Genomic DNA, 20,378 nt, shown 5'->3' on the forward strand with positions numbered 1-20,378 from the left:
TTCTCAGAGTGGTTAGGTGAGGCTCCTTAATTAGCTGACTGTTTATACCTGAGGATGGGGCAGGCCTACATATTACTCTTTTTTCAATGGACAAAAGAAATAAATGTTTCTGCTAGGGAAGAGCATTACAGGTTGGTAGGTGATGCCGAACTGTTGGCATCAAAGAAAGAAAATGGCAGAAGATGCTAGTTCGTGAGATTATATTAGCAATTGGGGGGCTGCCTAAGCAGATCTCTTATTGGCTGTTTTTGTTGGAGGTTGCCTCGTTTTGAACTTTGTCTCATTATATCTGTTGGACAGCAGAAGACATTTTAAAGCACTGTACTAATAAAATTAAATATTATTGCAACCAGAAAAGCTGGGACATTTACAACTGGTGTCACATCCTTTGCATAGCAAGCACAACAAAAATGTGCGGTATTAGTTGTAGTGTTAACTGTGAGACTACAAAATATCTGTATTATTAACCTCTACTTTTCACGTTTTTAACATTATAGAAAACTTTATTAAAAAAAAATTACTGGAACAGAATTTCGGGCTGTGACTGAGCTTTGATAGCGTTGAGTTTAATGCTGCTATTAGGAGAATAATCACGTCGATCACATGTCCAGTGATAAACTGGTTGCACTTAACCATTTCTGTTTTGACTGGAGGGTGGGTTTTTTTCTTCCGTGATTTGTGCAGATATGCAGAGGATCCAAGACCCACCAACAATTTAAAAATCTAATGGACAAGAAGTTTAAGTGGCATTAGCTTCTCTGTTAGATATATTGCTGACAGAAGACGTGGTGTTTACATTTGATTGTACTTTTTGTACCTCTTGTAACAGTTTCCAAATATAAGACTCTAATCTTCACCAACTTTTTTCCCCCCACTCCAAAGCAAAGCCTGATAAAGACTCGAGCTGTTCTCCTGCAGCACAAGAATTGATGACAAGATTGGGATTTTTACTGGGAGAAGGGATCCCAACTTCTGCTCATATAGAAGAGAAAAACGAAGTCATGGTAGGATAATGGAAAATAATAATATATTTTTGAGAGGACTAATGTTATTTCCTCTATTTGCTAGTTGCAGTTATTTGATACTTACCAAAATATAATCCATTTTAACAGACATATGGTAATAGAATTGTAAATTAATTATAACAAGTGTGTGTGTGTTTGTTTTGAAATTGTGAGGTGATCTTGCATTCTAAAAAAAAAAAAGAAAGAATAGACTCCTCATAATTTCTAGAAGTTAAATCTAATCTACTATGAATGTGAATAGCTTCTAGGGTTCTCTCTGCTTTATTTTAGTATTTAGGAGGAGCTTTTTTCCCCTTCTCTTCTCAGTGATTTATGAGAATGGAAAACGTCAGTGGTTTGTTAAAACAGGAGCATGCTTTTTGGGGCATGTGTGTTTGTTTTTTCCTGAGAAGTTCACTTCCATTTGACAGTCTTTCTCTGTCATTTTGGGGTAGAGGAATTGGGGAGAAGCAAGCAGCTGCTATCTATATGAAACTCATCTGCTCACCAAAACTGCACAGTAACTACCAATCTCTCTTTCTTCCCCTTCCTCTCTCGACTTTGAGTCCTAGGCTTCATAAATCTTAGTGCATCAGTTTGGGTTTCATTGATTGACCTGTTAGAGCAGGTCCGGAGGAGGGCCACGAAGATGATCAGCAGGCTGGAGCACCTCTCCTATGAGGACAGGCTGAGAGAGTTGGGGTTGTTCAGCCTGGAGAAGAGAAGGCTCCAGGGAGACCTGATTGCGGCCATTCAGTACCTGACGGGGGCCTACAAGAAAGCTGGAGAGGGACTTTTTACAAGGGCCTACGTAGTGATAAGACAAGGGGTAATGGCTTTAAACTGAAAGAGGGTAGATTTAGATTAGGTGTAAGGAAGAAATTCTTCACTGTGAGGGTGGTGAGGTGCCGGAACAGGTTGCCCAGAGAAGTTGTGGATGCCCCCTCCCTGGAAGTGTTCAAGGTCAGGTTGGATGGGGCTTTGAGCAACCTCGTCTAGTGGAAGGTGTCCCTGCCATGGCAGCGGGGGATTGGAACTACTAGATTATCTTTAAGGTCCCTTCCAACCCAAACCCTTCTGTGATTCTATGATAGTGAAATGTGAATAAGACTGCAGTTCTAGTGTTTTTAACCCAAAAAATAAATACTAGGGGCAGAGGGGAGGAGTATCCAGTAAAATGTTTAATAGAGAAGAGATCTGCCTCACTGCAACTCTTCCACTGAACTGTGAAATTCCCTTTTTTCTTCGGAAGTCACTTTTTAAGGGTAATCTGAAAACATGTCGTTAAGGTTCCTCATCAAGATAAAGCTTCCGCTTCTTGAAGTTTTTGCTTGAAAAATGGGCTCTTTGCTTTGTTCTTATTCCACTTCATCTTGATGTTTCTGATTTTCAGCACAATAGTGTACTGCCTCCTGTACCATAACTATTCATTTTTCTTCACATTGCAGTGTACAGTAGCCAGTCAAGGAGTAAGTCCATGTTCCACCCTCACAAGCAGCACTACATCACCTAGCACTGACAGTCCCTGCTCAACTCTCAATAGCTGTGTTGGCAAAACAGCAGCTAATAAAGGTAGTCCCTGTGGAACCATCAGCAGCCCTAGCTCCACCCTGGAGAGCAAGGACAGTGGAATTATAGGTAAGCATCTTAATTAGTAATGCAATTAATAGAAATTAATCTTCTCTTAATAGTACAAGTCTGAATAGCTGCTCCATGCTATTGTGTTCGATTTTATGCTGTCCATGGATCCCATTTCAAATCCTCTGTACTTGAAAGATTGAAATCATATTCTTTGACTGTAACAGTTGCTGTTGTTAGGTGTGCATTTTTCTGCTTTTGTTTTCCTGGTGCAGTTCTAATTTCTCCATGTTTTCCTTTAAAATCATTAATTTCCTCTGTTTCGCTCCATCTCCTATTTTCTTCTGCCTTTTTCCTTTTCCATTTTGTATGTCTCTACAATGCATTTCGTAACAGTGAAGCACAGCATAGCTTGAAGGTGGTTTGATTTCCAGCTGAGGAAAAAATAATTGATGCTCCTTCTTAGGAGAATAACCTAAACTGTTTAAAAACAGTGCAAACTTTTGAGTAATTGGCATGAAAATGAAGCTAAAATGGGGCATCACGGAAGAGGTGAAATTGTGTGATCCTCCACTGAACAGAAGACTGAACTGAGGCTATATAGGCATCTCCTGTGGGGAGTCAGTTATCTTTAGAGAGGTAGCTACCATCACAGACCAACTGTTACATAGCTTCTTTTACCAGCTAGCTGAATATTTCAGTAAGTCTGTTCAGTACTAAAGAAAAGATCTAAATTCTTTGCTGCCTCATTTGTGCCATCTTCCCTATTTCTGCTCTCTGCCCTAATGGGTCTTTGTCTGTACCGCTCTCTATCCATACCTTTGGGCACCGAGCTGGATGCTTTAATGTTTCTTTCTGGAAGGTCAGACTAAGATGTAAAAAGCATATTTTTCATGTTGTTACAAACTGTCATAGGAAGGTTTATTCTTCTTTATTGGTTTAGTCAATTTTTTTTTAAATGCTGACTCCTTAACCAATAGACCCCTTTTAGCATACTTACAAGGTTATAGAATAGATGATGTAGTTGTCATGCCAATATACTGTTTTTAAACAAACATGAGGCTAGTTCTGACCTCCATTTAGAACATGGACATACCCATAGAATATTTCAAGCTTGCAAAGTATGGGAAGTAGGTTCATATCAGTATCTACATTTGTCCACTTGAGAGAAGGGACACTCAAGAAGAGGTTGAGTGCTCCAGCCTATTATCCTGCCTTTCTGGAAGGAAAGAGGGAATCCAGTCCACTCCAAAACCAGCAGCTGCTTCTATACTCTTGGATGAACTATGCATTACTGATACTGTAAATGTATTTATTCCAAGACTTCATGAAGTATCTGCATAAGAAATGCATCTTCTATGACATTAAACTGCATATACAAAACACGCATGCATCCCTCCCCTGGGCTGCAATATCTCACAGAAGAGCTCAGTAAGGCTGAAAGTATGGTTTTTTAAATACAAATGTGTCTGTGCATTCAAATTTGTTATTAGTGGTGAATGTGCATTTAAAATTATGTTTACCAAGTAAATGTTTTCTAATGTCTTTGACAGAGTTCATCCAACCGTGAAAATAGCTTGCTATTTCATGCTACTTATGTGGGCTTCCATTGTATTTCTACTCCCACTATGTTTTCTGGGCCAGCAACTCTGATGGGAAATCTATCTTTTCTCCCTTTCCCTCTTTTTTACTTATGGTTCAGGTTTCTTTTAGTTTTCTAATGTTCTACTGCTGTAGTTGAATTCTTCTTTGCTTCTATTGAGTTTGACATAATAGTAGTGGAGGCAGGTTTTAATCTTCAGCAATGAGCTAAGTAGGAGAACAGACTGGGCTACTGGCCAAAATGTAAGTTTTTCTGGATACTTGCCACTGTTTCAGTATGGAAATCCTGAGCAGCAAGGTTTCCTTATGCTATATTTCACTCCAGGAGGAATCACAGTTTTAAATATTTCATACTTCAGGAGGAGCTAGATTTTTTTTGACGTGACCATAAAGAGGAAATAAATTTGTCATACAGAAGTACAATCTAAGCTGTGTGCAAAGGTTAATGGAATGCCTGAAAAGCTTTTTCTTCTGTTGCCTCTAAAATCTATGTTGTATTGTTGGTATTTCTTAGAATACGAGCTCTTGAATTTAAGCATCAGATCTTAAATTTCTTGTGAATGTGAAGCTAAGCTGGAAGAATGCAAAGTTGTATGAGTACCTCTTCATCCTGCAAGGCTGAAGCTGCAGTGCAGTTGATGTGAAAGAAGAATATTTGGTGGTGCTTCTGACTGGACAAGCCTCAGAGTTCTAAGGAGCAGTCTGCAGTGCATTTGTGTTTTGTTAGCAGTCTGATATGCCAGAATGTTTTACTTACTGATTTGGTCAGTTGAGTGTAGAATCACCACATATATACCTTTAACACTTGAAATTTTACCCTGAGCAGGACCAACGGTTCACATAGGTATTATTATTTGAACTGGCATTGGTTTTTTTTTTTCTTCTTTTTTAAATCCTGATGCCCTTTCATCCTATTTTGTATTTTCCTCTGCTGCGTTCAGGTGTTCAAAATGCATTGAGTGTTGGCTTAACCTTTAATAAATATTTGTTGTTCAGCTATTTTGTAAGACTTTAATGTAAGTATTGAAAACGTGTTAAATGAAACAGAATAATTTCACTATTAAACATAAAAAACCCATATTTACAAAGTGTTCTTATGTGAGCATGTTAGCATAGTTTTATCAAACATTACTCAAGTAGGTCTTCAGGAGTATAAATTCTTCACACCTTCAGTTATTGCAGGAGGCCTTGATTAACTACAATCTTGAGGAACTAAAGATATACTCTAATAACCCTCAGCCACCAAACTGGAATATTTGGAGCACTCTAGATAATGCAGTTAGTGTTGTTTGAGGTTTCATCAAGTGAATCACTAAACCAGTGGAAAACTACTGTTGTGTAATGCAGCATCCAAAACCACCTGTGTGATCTTTAGTTGTCTTTTAGCTGAGGATCTGTCTAGCTCTATGTTGCTTATGTTGCGGCATCTGAAATTTTCATAGCAAAAAAAGCACATCCTACTGCCAAAAAGTTTCACATAGTATCGAGAAATTATTTTCAAATGTTTTCTGGTTTGTTTATAATGACATCAGAAACAAACCAAAAAAAAAGCCTTTATTTGAGCCTGTGATTTACTTTATACTGCAGCACACTGAAATACTTTAAAAACCTAAACCATTATGTTTAGTATAATCTGAAATTTTGTTCATATACTCTACTGGGTCTGATCAACATGCATCTAGCCTTGTATGCTCTTCCTGACAGTGAAATGCAGTAGGTACTTAAGAAAGGAGAGTACATAGCTCAGTTGCTGGAAGCTTTCTATCAAGATTAGTTTGCCAGGTATGTGAGTGCAGGCTGATTGTCGTCCTAAACTATATTTTAGGTGAACTAGATCTCTGAACAGCATTGAATTTTTATCATTTATGCTTCACAATATACAGGAGGTTTGGTCATAAGTAGGCTTGTGGAAAGCCTCCCAACTTTGGAAGAACTGTGCAAATTTTTTCCAAGAATTGAATTTTGAATTCTTTTTGTAAAATACTAGTCTTTAAAAATGTGAATTTTCAAAAAGTTGCATTTAAATTTTCTTCTTGCACTAGATGCTATTTTTACTTCTTAATGAGCTTTTGTTGTCTCCATGTTTACAGAATGGTTTAAAAATTTGCAAGATATGTTACAGAATTTTAATTTCTAAAAGAAGTTGAGACACGTTTTAGTGAAGTAGTAGATTCTTCATATAAAATCATAAATGTTTTAGTGGTGGTTTCCCCTCTCCCCCTCCCCTGCCCAGCACAAATTACATAGATATAAAGACACACCTGGATTCTTCAGAACATTTTCTTGCCTCCTTTCTCAGGTGTTTTTCCCAATCTGAGAAGCTGTGTTGTTCAGCTTTTAAATAAATAATATTCCTTAAATTTAACAAATTATTCAGTGAAGAAATACTTGAATATCTGCTCGCCCAAAATGCCATTTGAGTATGAAAATTATAACACATATTAACATGAGTGCACCATTTTCCTTTGGTGTGTACTTTAGTTGGGGTTTTTTTCTATTTTTTTCTCTATTTTTCAGCAACTATAACAAGTTCATCAGAAAATGATGATCGTAGTGGATCCAGTTTGGAATGGAGCAAGGATGGGAGTCTCAGAGCTGGAAAACATCAAGGGATTAGTCATGATCGAAGAACAGATAATTGTTCACCTGTTGCAGAAGAGGAAGCCGTTGGATCTGCTGAGAATTTGCCAAAAGAAGTACCAACAGGAGAGAGTCCCGTTCCTTATGCTCAAAGTTCTGGCTCTTTAATAATGCCTCGTCCAAACTCCGTTGCAGGTAAAGTCCTGAGGTAGAAAAAAGGAAGTTCTTAATGATAGGACATTTCTGTTGAATCTTTCTATTGAAGTTATGTTGTTAGTATGAAAGTATTTTTATAGGACAAAAAGAAAAAAGCATAGGTTCTAAATTGAATAGATGAGCATTACCTACGTTGTTTAAAATTGTCATACAGAGGGCTTTTATTGTGATTTTTAGTAGCTATTGGTTAGGTCAGGACTTTTGGAACACTGTAAAAGTCCATCAGTCATTCTGGGACTGTATCTGATGTCAACTAATCCTTGAGATTGTTGCTTTTGTGCATGCTCACATTTGCTAGATCCATAAATCTCGCTAACGCTAAGACCAAAATCATACTTTGATCTCTGTTGAACAAGTGACGTATATATTTTTTAAAGAACTATGTGAAATTCTGCCTTCTAGTTGAACCATTCATTCAGAAAATGTGAGTCTGTTCAGTTGTGATAGATACATGTGACCTTACCATTACTTTTTCTAAGTGTTGTCAAATAGACAAGTGTCTGAAAAAGCACTTCTGGCTTGAAATCTATTAGTAGAGCCCATCAAATTCTAATAGTGGTGGGCAATTCGCTTAGGTAAATATAACCCTGCAAGAAAAATGTTCTGACAGCATTCAGAAGCACGGGTGCCATATATGTGGCAGTAGGTTTAGCTAACTAAAAATTCAAAGTTAAAAAACTTGGTAAATGCAGAATGAAGAAAACTTCAGTAATGAGGCTAGGGCTTGGGAGTTGGTGATTCCTGGAGAGAAGAGGGAAGGATATTATAGTTCATTCCAACTAGAAAATATTGTCAGTAAAAGGGAGTATTTTTAGTATAAAACGTGAAACAAAAATTGATGCATGGAATTTTCTTACTATGATAAGATGTATAGGGGAAATATTGCTAGTAAACCAACTTTTGAATTTGTCAATGGCAAAATTTTGTCAAAGAACATGCTAGCAATTTTCATGAGAATCTTTTAAGTTCTGACAATACCACTTTAAATTTTGGAAGGTTAGAGATCGTAATGTGAGCACTAGTTCTGTCCTTTCATTGTGAAGGCACAAATATGTTGGTTCAGCTCAGAAAAAAAAAAGAAACATTCTCTGTTTCATTTTCAAAAGAAGTATATAATGTGTTTATTTCAGAAAAGTCCAACAAATTATAATATATTGGAATTGCAAAAGAAAAGATGCTAATATGCAGCTCAGTAAATGTTATCAAGAACTTGACTTGTCAGTAATAGCCAAAATTCAATGCTTTAAAAAAAAAAAAAACAGTCCTATATTTAGAATGCTTAATGAAGTGTCATGAAAGATACTGAAACACACACTGCAGTCTTAATGAAGTTAATTTGAGCTTTTAAAATAGCATGAAAGTTATTAGCACATTGTTTCAAAATTCTACGGTTGAAGGATTATTTTGCAGCAACATACTATGATAGGAATATAATAACGCCCAGGTTCACAGGCGGGGGGAGAGTACCACGGTTCTCCATAAAACTGCTGTTACCACAGAACAAAGCTTTCTGGCTTTCTGCTATGTTTGTTCATTAGAATCATCCTGTTGACAAAAGTGAACGTCTTAGAGTGAACAGCAGCAAACAGTTGTAATGAATTTGCATGGGTCTAGCTATTTTACATAGTTATAAAATTACAAATGTTAGAAACCATTTTTGAGTCTGCTTTGAAAATAGCTTGGTTTTTCTGCAATTTGCCTACTGAATGAGCTGAGTTACAGTTTTATAGTTCCGAAAAGTTAATGCTCTGTATAAATTGTCCCATGTCAAAGGAAATGTAGTATCCTGATCTTAGATGTTCTAGTATCTGATAGTGCAGAGATTTTGGCTACAGATTTTTGTTAAATCTAGTGTGCTTTTAAGCTGTAAATGACTGCTTTCTGGCTTTTGAGTGCCAGTGCTAAATATATCTCTTTAAAAACTGGATACCTGTGCTACATGTGCAAGAAATTAAATAATTAATCTGCAATATCCTTGCAGATAAGGGTGACTGAAGAAATTTTTCCTAGATGAACGTGGGATTGGAAGTTGTCACACCTCCAATCCCTGTTAAAGAAGCAGGAGTGTTGTTTTAGGAATCATTGAATTGTGTCTTGCTGTTACTGCTTCCCCTTTCATTATGTCTCACTTCCTATTTTGGAGTTCTGAGATGGACCATAACCATGCCATGCTCTTGCTTTTCCTTTTATCTTATCTTATTCTCTTCCTGAAGAAAACTTCCTAGTTCGTGAATGTGACGAAGATGATATTCCAACCCTGCATCATATGTCAAGCTCATGTGTGCTGCTCTGATTATCATTTGGAACATTTGTATTGCTTGCGTGTGATTCGTGTTTTTTTCCACGTGCTTGATCTGCATGTCCGTTTAAAACTAGTGCGTTTTGGAGATGGACGGTAGTTTTGCTGACTCTAGGACATGACTGGGGAGGAAGCAACAACCACCTTCTTTGCATGGATATTATAGCACTAGTGCATAAATTTTGAGGAATTTCACTCTGAACTAAATGGCTTTGTTGCCAAAGAGGACTGCAATAACGGCCCTTTCATGGTTATAGCTGTCTGAAGTACAGATCTCATAGGCTTGTGAGTTTTCCGAGTGTTAAAAAAGCATAGACTACTTTAGGTTGTAAGGGGCCCCTGGAGGTTTCTAGTCCACCATCTCACTGGAAGCACGTCTAATTAGAACAGTTTGCTCAGGGCCTTGTTCAGTTGAGTGTTAAGTAACTCCAAGGATGAATATTCCCCCACGTCTTTGGGCAGCTTGTTTGGGTATCCTCAGTGGTCCGTCCCCCCCCCCTTTATATCTAGCGTGAATTTCCCATGTTCCAACCTGTGTTCGTTGTCTCTCATACTGTTACTGTGCCCCTCCAAGAAGAGTCCGATTGTGGCCTCCTGTTAGGTAAAGAACAACAGTAAGCTGCTGCCTTGGCCATCTCTGTTCAAAGCTGAATAACCTCAATTCAAACCTGAGACCAACCTCCCAGTTTGATGCAAAGGAATTCTGCCCAGCCTCTCATATTTTTGAAGTGACATCCACAGGTTCATTGGCTTTTTTTGGCTCTGGCTCTTTTTCTAGTATTTAAATTCTTTCATTTCATTACTTCAGTATTCATTCATTGCTGTAAATTTGGACTGGACTTTAATTTTCAGGCTGGACTTCTGCTACCTTAGTACCGAATATCTTCACTCTGAACATCCCACTGCAAACCCCATTCACATCATACAACGTGGACCTGTAGTTTTGACTTCCCTGCTTTACCCTAGAAAGAGATGATATTCAGTTATTGCTCAGTAAGTCTGTATCTTTCTTGTATTGGGGAGCCCAGAACTGGACACAGTAGTCCAGATGTGGTCTTACCAGTGCTGAGTAGAGGAGGAGGATTGCCTCCCTGAACCTGTTGGCAATGCTCTTCCTAATGCAGCCCAGGATGCTGTTGGCCACCTTTGCCACAAGGGTGCATTGCAGTCTTACGGCCAGCTTGTTTACCACCAGGCCCCCAAGGTCCTTCTCCTCATGGCTGCTTTCCAGCCTGTCAGCCCTCATTGTGTACTGATGCCTGGGATTACTCCTTCTCAGCTGGAGGACTTCGCATTTCCCTTGGTTGAACTTCATGAGGTTCCACTCAGCCCAGTTCTCCAGCCTGTCAAGGTCCATCAGAATGCCAGCACAATCATCTGGCATATTAGCCATTCCTCTCAGTTTTGTATCATCTGCAAACAAAGAGGTTGTACTCTGTCCCATCATGTAGGTCATTAATGAAGATGTCAAACAGTATTGGACCCAGTGTTGTCTGCTGGAGTACACCACTAGTGAGTTGCCTCCAGCTGGATCTGTGTGCCACTGATCACAACCCTCTGTGCCCATCCGTTCAGCCAATTTTGAGTCTGCCTCACTGTGCACTTACGTAACCTGTGCTTCATCAGCTTGTCCATGACAATGTTATGGGAGACAGTGTCAGAAGCCTTACTAAAGCTGAGGTAGACAACATCCACAGCTCTCCCCTCATCCACCAAGCCAGTCAGCATCTTACAGTATCATAGAATCACAGAATGGTTAGGGTTGGAAGGGACCTTTAAAGATCACCTAGCTCAACCCCCCTGCTGTTGACAGGGACATCTTTCACTAGATCAGGTTGCTCAAAGCCCCGTCCAGCTTGTGTTCAGTTAAGAGCTCCTTGCTTATCCATGCAGGCCTCCTGCCATATTTGCTTTATTTCCTACTAGTCAGGATGGCCCTTTCTTGAGCTTGCAGCAGGTTATCCTTGAGTGTCAACCAGCTCTTTTAGATCCCTCTTCTCTCCAGGACTATATGCCATGGGATTCTTCCAAGCAGAACTCTGAAGAGGTTAAAGTCGTGCTTCTGAAATCTGGTGGTGTGCTCCTGCTTTTTGCTCTGCTCTCTCATATGAGGATCCTGAACTCCACCATCTCATGGTCACTGCAGCCAAGACTGCCCTCAACTTTCACATCTATGAAAAGTTCTTCCTTGTTTGTGTCAGGTCCAGCAGAGCATCCTTCCTTTTTTGGCTTCTCAGCCGCCTATGTCAGGAAGTGTCAATGCGCTCTAGAAATCTGAATTGCTTATGTCCTGCTGTGTTGTCTCTCCAACAGATGGAAGATTTAGGATGTGAGATCAATCTGAAAACTGCATTTTTTAATGTGAATATTCATTTGGTTTATTTCTTGTGAAAAAGTTTATATCCCTGATATAACTTGGCAAATATGTTCTCTGGAATTTCAGTTCTTCTTTTGTATAGCTATCATTTTGGTTTAAAAATTGAAGAAAATAAAAAATGTTATCCAGAATTCTGTAGCATTCGATACAAAAAGAATATAAATATTTCCTCACAGATAGTGTACTAGCAGCTAGTATCTGAACCTGTTCCTAACACTTCTGACCTCACTGATATGGTTGTTCTCATAGTAAAAAAGGAAAATGTATTAATATGAGAATGTTTACCACATGAGGAAGTTAAGGCAGACGTGAGGGCCATCTGAAAGGGGAAAAATCCAGCTAAATCTTTGAACTTGATCGAAAAGCATTTTGTAAACATTATAACATGAATTACTTCAACCACTGCCATTGTCTAGACAAACTTATTTGTAAATACTATGTTGAGGAAAGAACTGTAATAAATAATAACATTCTTTGTAACTTAAGCTGAAAGAAAAATAAGCTTAAATTCTTTAATACTCTAGCAACAAGTTCAACCAAACTGGAAGATCTGAGTTATTTGGATGGACAAAGAAATACTCCTTTACGCACTTCAATTCGCTTACCTTGGCACAACACTGCTGGTGGAAGAGTGCAGCAGGAAAGTAAAGGTATACATATTTACATCTGTCTTGGCACAGTCATACAGTTCTTCAGTAGTTTTGTAACATGGATGTTCTGTGATCTTTGTAAACACCCCCATCCCACGAAGTGTTATTTTAGAGTGCTCCTGATAGGTCACTCAACATGCCTGAAAATAAGATGCTTGCTTACACTTTTTCCTGCATAATGCTGTGGTTTAGAAATTGAATGTATGGCTTTTAATAAGAAATCAGCATATTGTTTATCTAAGTGTGCATGGGCAGTGCAGTGCAGATCATGTGAATCTCCAAATTGAAGTTGTGTAATACCAGTGTTCAGGAACTGTACTGAATATTTTCTTGACTGCCAGATTTTATCATGTGACATTCAGATAAGAGTGTACTGCAACTTAAGAAATACTATACTAAATTTAAGATCTTCAAGAGGCTGTCATTAGAATTCTGTTTTAGGAAGAAAACTGATCTAATTCCATTAGACTTATTTATGGCTAATATATACTACGACATCTCTGGTCTTTGAGTCTGAAAATAGCAGGTTTCTGTTAAGTGCAAGTGATGTATGCAATTTTTTATTTTCTCCTTTTAACTAACTTAGTCATCTGCAGGCTCTGTTAATTTACCAATGTCACAAGTAGGTGATCTAGACCACTTAAACAACCACTGTCAAAGGTATCGGCAAAAGTGGTTTTATTGAAATACGATGTTGTAAAAGTGCGACTTAATAAAGTTTGATGGCAAGGTTTGCTCTATCACTTACTGCAAAAAGGGTGTAACAATGATTCAAAACTACCAAGACAAAAATCAACGTTACCAAGACAAAAATCTTAGTGCACTATGACACAAGGTTATGCGCAATATCGGTCACTTTCAAAAGATCCGCAGTGTGCGAGAGGTCTCTCTGCCTCGAGGAGCAACCTTGAGGGCGTCCCAGCTCAAGGGGAGATCACCGCTATGCAGCTTAGCAGGGGGAGCTCAAAGAAGGCTCACTTAGGCTGCCATATTTATGAAAGAACTTTCTTTTTCCTTGGTGAGCGAGTCTTCGAAAAGCCACCTGCTGTTCCATGTGTTAATCGCACGATCGGTGTTCCAAGCTCATGTGCATCGACGCTCACTGTGTCAGTCTGTTCCTTTGCGGGTTTCCAGAGAAGAGACTGGAACGAGAGAAGTTCCTGGCGTGGTTACAGCTTAGGCCTTTACCGCCTTTGGAGCCTGAACCAAACTACTGCTAGTTTGGTCAAGGAGTCGAGTGCATCCATCACAACCAATAACAAAAGCAGAAAAATTTAAGCAAATTCCCAGTAAAACTGACCTTGAGATCATATATACATGCTGTGCTGTCCTCTTTCATTTATGTTTTTTCATAGTTGTAAATTAATGCTGAAACAGCATTTGTGTAATATTAGATTTGAGGTTTCGTTAGGTTAATGAATCCTCAGAGCATTATGTTACTGAACATTATCATTTCTGTAAATTTTAACATATTTTATGCAACCAAACACCAATTGATCTTCTCTCTGTAAGTCTTGTCAGGTGTTTGCCAAATGTATAGATTAAAGTAATCAAACATGACTACACTTTCAGCTGTGCTGTGTAATTTCTGTTCTTGTGGCTTCGAAAGTACAGAAAAACAAGGTAGTAATTTTTTTTTTTTACATTACTTTAAAAATATGGGATTTTTAAAACAGAAAAATTTATTTATTCTCTGTACCTTTTTCTGTTTCTCTGTAAGTGTCTTTACAGATCTGAAGACCTGAGACTGAGATGCTCAGCAGTGTAGTTCACTCTAAACTGAAAAATGTTCGGCACTTCCCCATTTATAGAATTATTAATGCATTTTAAAGAGGACTTTTGGATTCTGCAACTTACTAACTAAAGTTCAATTGTAAAAAAATCCTCAAATTATACTTGTAGCTTCTCTCCTCTAGAATTTAATTCACATAGGAATTGCGGAGGTCACCTGAACTGAGCAAATTGGTCTTTATTGTTTTCATAAAAAGCTCTAAGAAGTCTGATTATGAATGCTATTAACAAGGTCACTGAATGAAATGATCTTCTGAAACAGCGCTGGTTTATTGCATGTCGAGTTTCTTCTAATAAGCTTTTCTCCCTGCCACCTTTTCTCAGCTCGTTTCATCCCCTATAAGCCTCAAGACATTTTGCTGAAGCCACTGTTGTTTGAAGTTCCAAGCATAACAACAGACTCTGTGTTCGTTGGAAGAGAATGGCTGTTTCAAGCAATTGAGGAAAAATTGAAGAATACTGATCCAGCAGAGAACAGGGGAGCAGTCATTACTGGAAATGTGGGATTTGGGAAGACTGCAATTATTTCACGGCTGGTGGCACTTAGCTGCCATGGAAGTCGCATGAGGCAAATAGCTTCAAATAACCCTAATTCATCCCCCAAAAGTATGTTCCTTTTCTGAGTAATTGTTTGGGTTATTTTACTGATAACAAGAGTCGAATGTTGTTTGCTTTTTTGGCTTAAGGTAGTCAGGCCTCATCAACTCCTTGGCAAATGCGTGTTTCCTCCAGTGAGGAAAGTAAACTGTTAAAATTGTATGCTTTGACAGATACCTTCCACATAATATAGCATGGGCTCAGCCCATCAAAAGAGATGGTAAAATGGAGACAATATGTAGAATCTCTTCCTTCCATCAGGCAGTGTGTACCCTAAACTCTGCTGGTAGTGTGACTGTAGTAGCTTGTTCTCCCATTAGTTTGGAAAGAGAGGTGTGACATGTTCCTTCCCCACTGTGTGCCACACGCTTCTCAGTACCACGCGTTTTCCATAGAATTTCAGTAGAGGCAAGAATAAAGCTATGGAGAAACCCATTTGGTCTTCCACTGGGATCCATAGGATTCTGTCACGGGACCAATCCAGTGCCTGTGTTAACTGGAAGGATAGTGTGACTGTCGTTACTGCTACTTCCCCTGCTGACACTTCAAATAATAATAATATTATTAGTAATAATAACAATGATAAATTGTTTATATTTCCCAAGAGTTCAGTCATATAATAACTACTAGTTTAAATGAGTCATCGCATATATAATTCTCATAAGGAGACTTCACATCAGCATAACTCTGTAGTTTTGATCTGAAAGTTGAATTGTTTTAAAATTGAAAAGTTGCAAATATGTGCCTGTATTTATCAGCCTAGTTGCAGGCTTCTTTTAATGCTATTGTTCAGTTTTAATTTTTATTCTAGCAGTAAAGATATTCTGTGATGTTTTCCTAGAAAACAATCAGCTGTCAGCAAATTCAGTCTCTTGTATTTGTTGCCTTTTAAAAGGTGGTGACTCCTGTCAAGAGATTCCCTTAAGTCAGTTACCCCCATCTGCTCCTCCAACAAGTGGTACCAATACAATGAAGACTCTGAATTGTCCTGGTACTCCTGAATACCAAAATCAAACAGGTGATTCTGTGAGACGCCTTGCTTCAAAGGTGAGTGTTCACTTACTAGTAGATTGTCAGTATGTTAGAAAACCTCCAGCTTGGAGGGGGCCAGTCTGCTTTGCAAAGCCTCCTGGGTATGCCAGTAGTCAGTGCTGGGCGAACAGGCAGACTCCCTGGACACTTCTAAAAGATGTGTACGTTTCATGACTGGTGAACCAGCTACCTACCTTTTCTACCTTTCAAGTTATTAGAAGAATTCTGCTTGGTCTTAGAAAGAGTTACATTAAAAATTCCACATCTGTTTTACGTGTGTATGGAAGGTTGGGATCCTTTACTTGCAAAAGGGGCCGTGTGTTCTCTAGATAGGTGGATGCTCAGTGTACCTTCCAAAAGCAAAACGCTGGGGGAAAAGAAAAAAAGATAAAATGTTTGGGGGGGTGGGGGGGGGTGTAATCCATCTGTATTCTGTGGTACAGGTTGAGTCTGTCTGTAGTCTATTTTCAATGCTCTGAGAGTCTGAAGTAAGCAATTAATAATCTAATGCAGAAATAACTTTTATGATAAGTGTTTTATTTTTTGCCTAAGTAGTAAAATCATTAATGTCTGAATTGCATACTTTATGCAAATAGCTGTGAGGAAAACATGGGGTTATTGTGGCAGTCTTTAAGGTGATGTGTATTATTTGGAAACAGTGTTATGAAAGCTACTGAAGTGCAAACTTTTTATTTACTGTGAACACCATGTTTTCCTTGTGGTTTGATTTTTTTCAAAGAAATATGGTCTATGTTATGTTTTATTTTTAAGTAATACACACCTTTGCAATAATGAGAATAAAGCCAGTTGTTCTCTTTCACTGTTTGCTATATGAGGATATCTTTAGTAACTGTCTGTCATTTACTTTTGCCTGATGATGATCAAATTAGTCCTTAGGTCAATGCAGTGTGTGACACAATGTTGTTAATTTATAGGTAATAGGTTGCTTAGTTGCCTCAAGTTATTTCTCTTGTGCTACTTAGTTACTTAGCTGTTTACCCACTGTATTCAAATGACAGGAACTCAAATTACCGTGTTTTCCTGCCAGAATCTGACACTTTTATTTCTTTTCCTCTTTGCATGCCCTACAAGGTCAAAATCTATTTCATTGTCTTCCTTTCTGTGTCTCTGATACAGGACATCTGAGACCAGTTGCGGAATTGAATAATTATTCTAACACTGAAAAATGTTTTGTAGTTGAAAGAGAAATTTAGTAACGCTTTATCATAATTGGACTAGCTAGTAACCAACTTAAATATTGAAGGCGTAATGCTTTTTTTTTTTTAATTCTCCAGGTCGTTGCTTATCACTACTGTCAAGCTGACAACACATACACATGTCTTGTCCCAGAATTCGTGCACAGTATTGCAGCTTTACTTTGTCGTTCAAATCAATTAACAGCATACAGAGATCTTCTAATTAAAGAGGCTCACTTACAGAGCATGCTTAGCCTGAGATCTTGTGTCCAAGATCCAGCAGCAGCTTTTAAAAGGGGAGTGTTAGAACCACTTTCAAACCTCAGGAAAGGTAAGTTAAGCAGGAAGTGACATGGAAACTGAATCTAAACTGCATAAAAAGCAGAAAAAAAATCTCAGAATATGTATTTTAATGCTTTAAGAGAAATAAATAAATCAGAACATTCCTGGAGAAAGGGATTCCTTAATTGTGGTAGTTGTTTGTAAAATAATAGGTAGGTTTTGAACAGTTGTTTCATATTTTAAAATAAAATTCTATGAAACTTGTTAAAGATTATGGAAACTTTACTTTTTTTTTTTGGTCAGAAAACTCAAGGATAACTTTGTAGCTTGAAGTTAAGGCTGGCACATTTGCATTAAAGGATTTTGTTTTCAAAAACTTTTGAGTTTGTCACACTTTTTTGTTTTGTAATTTTCTGTGCCTAAACACCTGCAAAGTGGATGTGGTTTTTGCTTGCTTTTAAAATTGATACGGCAATTTTCCAAGAAAACATGTAACAACATGTTTTTCATGTTTAAAAAAAAACCTAGCAAACTCCTCCTTGAAAAAAGCTAGCTTCACAGTATATGCCAGCTTGAGCAGGTACTTGATATATGGCAAGACGGGGAGGAGATTTGCCTATGTGTGAGCAGAGCATGTGTCATTCCTATGAAAACTGGTTTGCAGTTCTTGAATTTTGTTGACTGTCAACAAATATCTGTGAAATCCATTGGCAAATCTTATGTTTACCCCTGGATTTTAATCTTTAACAAGTGCTCAGAATGAATATTGCTAGTTTCTCAAGCTGCTGCAAATTAACCTTTTCTCCTCAGAACTGAAAGTGTAAACCAATGCCTTTATGATTTTTGCAAATTGTAAACTTTTTTTTCTTTGATAAGTCCAATAAAGGGTAAGTTTTAATAATTAAAAGCTGTGTTAACTAATAGCTTAAACAACCTACATATGCCTTCTTCCCATATCCATGCATCTCTTATCTCTTACATGTTAACAGCCTTATTTAATCTTTTAACTCTTTTTAAATCAGTTGTGAAATAGATCCATAATAATAGTGCAGTAAAAAACACTATTGTGATTGCTTCCACTTTTTAGCATTTTATGGGAATGTTGTTTTATATCTTCTAATGTTATTCTTAATCTCCTAAATAATGCTTAAATGCCATAAGGTGTATTGCTGTGCATAAAGATACGGTTTTATTTCTTGATGTTCAAAATTTGGGGATAAAAATATGTCACTTAATAGGAGAATTTGTATTCATCCTTTCCGTTTTTATTTTCATATTTCAGAGCGGAAAATTCCTGAGGAAGACTACATCATTTTGATAGATGGTTTAAATGATGCTGAATTTCATAAACCTGATTATGGTGACACACTTTCTTCATTTATCACAAACATAATCTATAAGTTTCCTCCCTGGCTGAAACTAATTGTGACTGTAAGAACTAACTTCCAGGTAAAACCACCTTTTAAGTTTTTTCTTACCCTCAAAGACTAAGTGATCTTTTATATTGGTGCAGTTGCATTATTATGAAAAATACTAGTTTTAGAGGAATTCAAAGTAAAGTCTCTTGGGTTTTTTTCCTTCCTTCCTTTGTTGTTGCATGTTTCTTTACAGTGCACAAGTATGATATTGGAGGCCTTCTTTGTTTTGAATCTCTTTCTTGAGTATGCTAGTAGAATAATAGAAGAAGTAGTGAAATCGGAGTATGTTTCCTTGGCCTTCAAGAGTGAAATGGGCAACTTAATGATTGAAACCTTAAAAAAAAAAAAAAAAAAAAAAGTAATTAGAAGCCCATAGTGATTTCGCCTTCAACTTTATTTTTTGGAGTGTATTTCTGCTAGTATTAGGCTCTGGATTTTCACTTTTTAGGAAGGGATAAGCCACAATTCCACTATCTATGTTGATGAAATTGATTTCTGACCTTATTACCATTGATCTCTCTGCATCTCTTCATCTGTTTGCTGCCCCTGAAAAAACCTATCCTCAAAACTTCTGGTTAAAGCATTTTGTCAGAATTAAGCAGCTAAGAGATACTTGCAGAAATCCTGAGAGTATTTAAGTGAGGCCATACAGAATTCCCGTTTTTCTGCGCTGGACAGCAATGTTCTGAACAAAGTTCTGGGTTTGTTTCCAGCACTAGTCAGGCTGGTTTAAGATAGTTGCCTTAGTTCACTTCAGTTTAAGAAAGAAGGTGTGTCTGTTTTAGTCTTTCACCGTATTTCTGGGATAGCACCCTTTATATATTTTGACAGTGCTTGAGGTATAGCTCTACCAGTCCTATGCTGCCACTTGACTAGGCATCCCTCATTCTCAAAGAAGAAGACTTGAAGGAGGACCGAAGTCCAGCTGTGTAGTTGCTGTTTCCTAATGCAGTTGGGAGTGTATTTGGACAGAAGTAGGCAGATGGCTCCAGAGTTGCTCTGTGCACCAAGCTGACAAGGTGCAAGCCAGTGCTGATGTGAAGTCTGTTTTGACAATGTTGATGTGCAGCTATGCTTCAGTACAGCCTTCTGAGAGTTTATTTGGTATCTGCCTTCTTGCCACAAGAACTCTTAAGCGTTTAACTGGCTGAAGAGTTTAGTTCTCAACTAAAATTTTATTTTTAACAAGGGATATCTGTAGTAGGGACTGCTTCCTATCTGGAGAAGTGTGCGTCTGTGATCAGAACATCTCACTAGCCTGAAAGTTCGGCTTTTTGAAATCCATGCAACTACTTTAAAGTGGAGTAGAGAGTTCCTTTTTGTGTTGTGAAAGTGTTGAGAAGTTTGTTAAACCCTTCTGATACATGCCTCTATGTAAGAAGTTTTGGGTCTTTGGGATCTTTATTTACATAAACATAAATGTGTTCTGTGTTACATAAACATAAAAATGCGTTCAGGTAAACCTGTTGAAGTGTCTGACTGTGCCATACTGGGTACTTGCCTTAAACTAAATGGGGCTGTGTTGGTGTGGATGGTACCTTTCTGGTACATTGTTACTGGAAGATGTAATGATGAGGAGATTCTCTTTTCTCTTGTCGTTTGTGATATTTCTTAATAAATCATTCCTTCTTAGTAGATCATTCCTTCTACCTCCACCCTTCCCCTGGCCTGCCTTAGGGTCCAATTCTGGTAACTGTTTTCTGTTCCCTTAATTTTGAAGTGATCATTTCTATAGCTCGTCCCCTTCAATTGCCCT

General features: G+C 37.9%; 1 protein-coding gene across 1 annotated transcript in view; it reads left to right on the plus strand.

The window, feature by feature from the left end:
* Window positions 1–20,378, plus strand: part of TANC1 (tetratricopeptide repeat, ankyrin repeat and coiled-coil containing 1) — a 55,906-nt gene that overhangs the window by 14,247 nt on the left and 21,281 nt on the right. The window contains exons 3-10 of the mRNA XM_009578278.1: window positions 883–1,004; window positions 2,453–2,642; window positions 6,702–6,959; window positions 12,181–12,306; window positions 14,422–14,703; window positions 15,590–15,741; window positions 17,022–17,253; window positions 18,487–18,653. Of these exons, the coding sequence (XP_009576573.1) occupies window positions 883–1,004; window positions 2,453–2,642; window positions 6,702–6,959; window positions 12,181–12,306; window positions 14,422–14,703; window positions 15,590–15,741; window positions 17,022–17,253; window positions 18,487–18,653 (1,529 nt within the window). The remainder of the gene's footprint in view (window positions 1–882; window positions 1,005–2,452; window positions 2,643–6,701; window positions 6,960–12,180; window positions 12,307–14,421; window positions 14,704–15,589; window positions 15,742–17,021; window positions 17,254–18,486; window positions 18,654–20,378) is intronic.

The sequence above is a fragment of the Fulmarus glacialis genome, unplaced genomic scaffold (genome assembly GCF_000690835.1).
Source record: "Fulmarus glacialis isolate BGI_N327 unplaced genomic scaffold, ASM69083v1 scaffold12155, whole genome shotgun sequence".
Lineage (NCBI taxonomy): Eukaryota > Metazoa > Chordata > Aves > Procellariiformes > Procellariidae > Fulmarus > Fulmarus glacialis.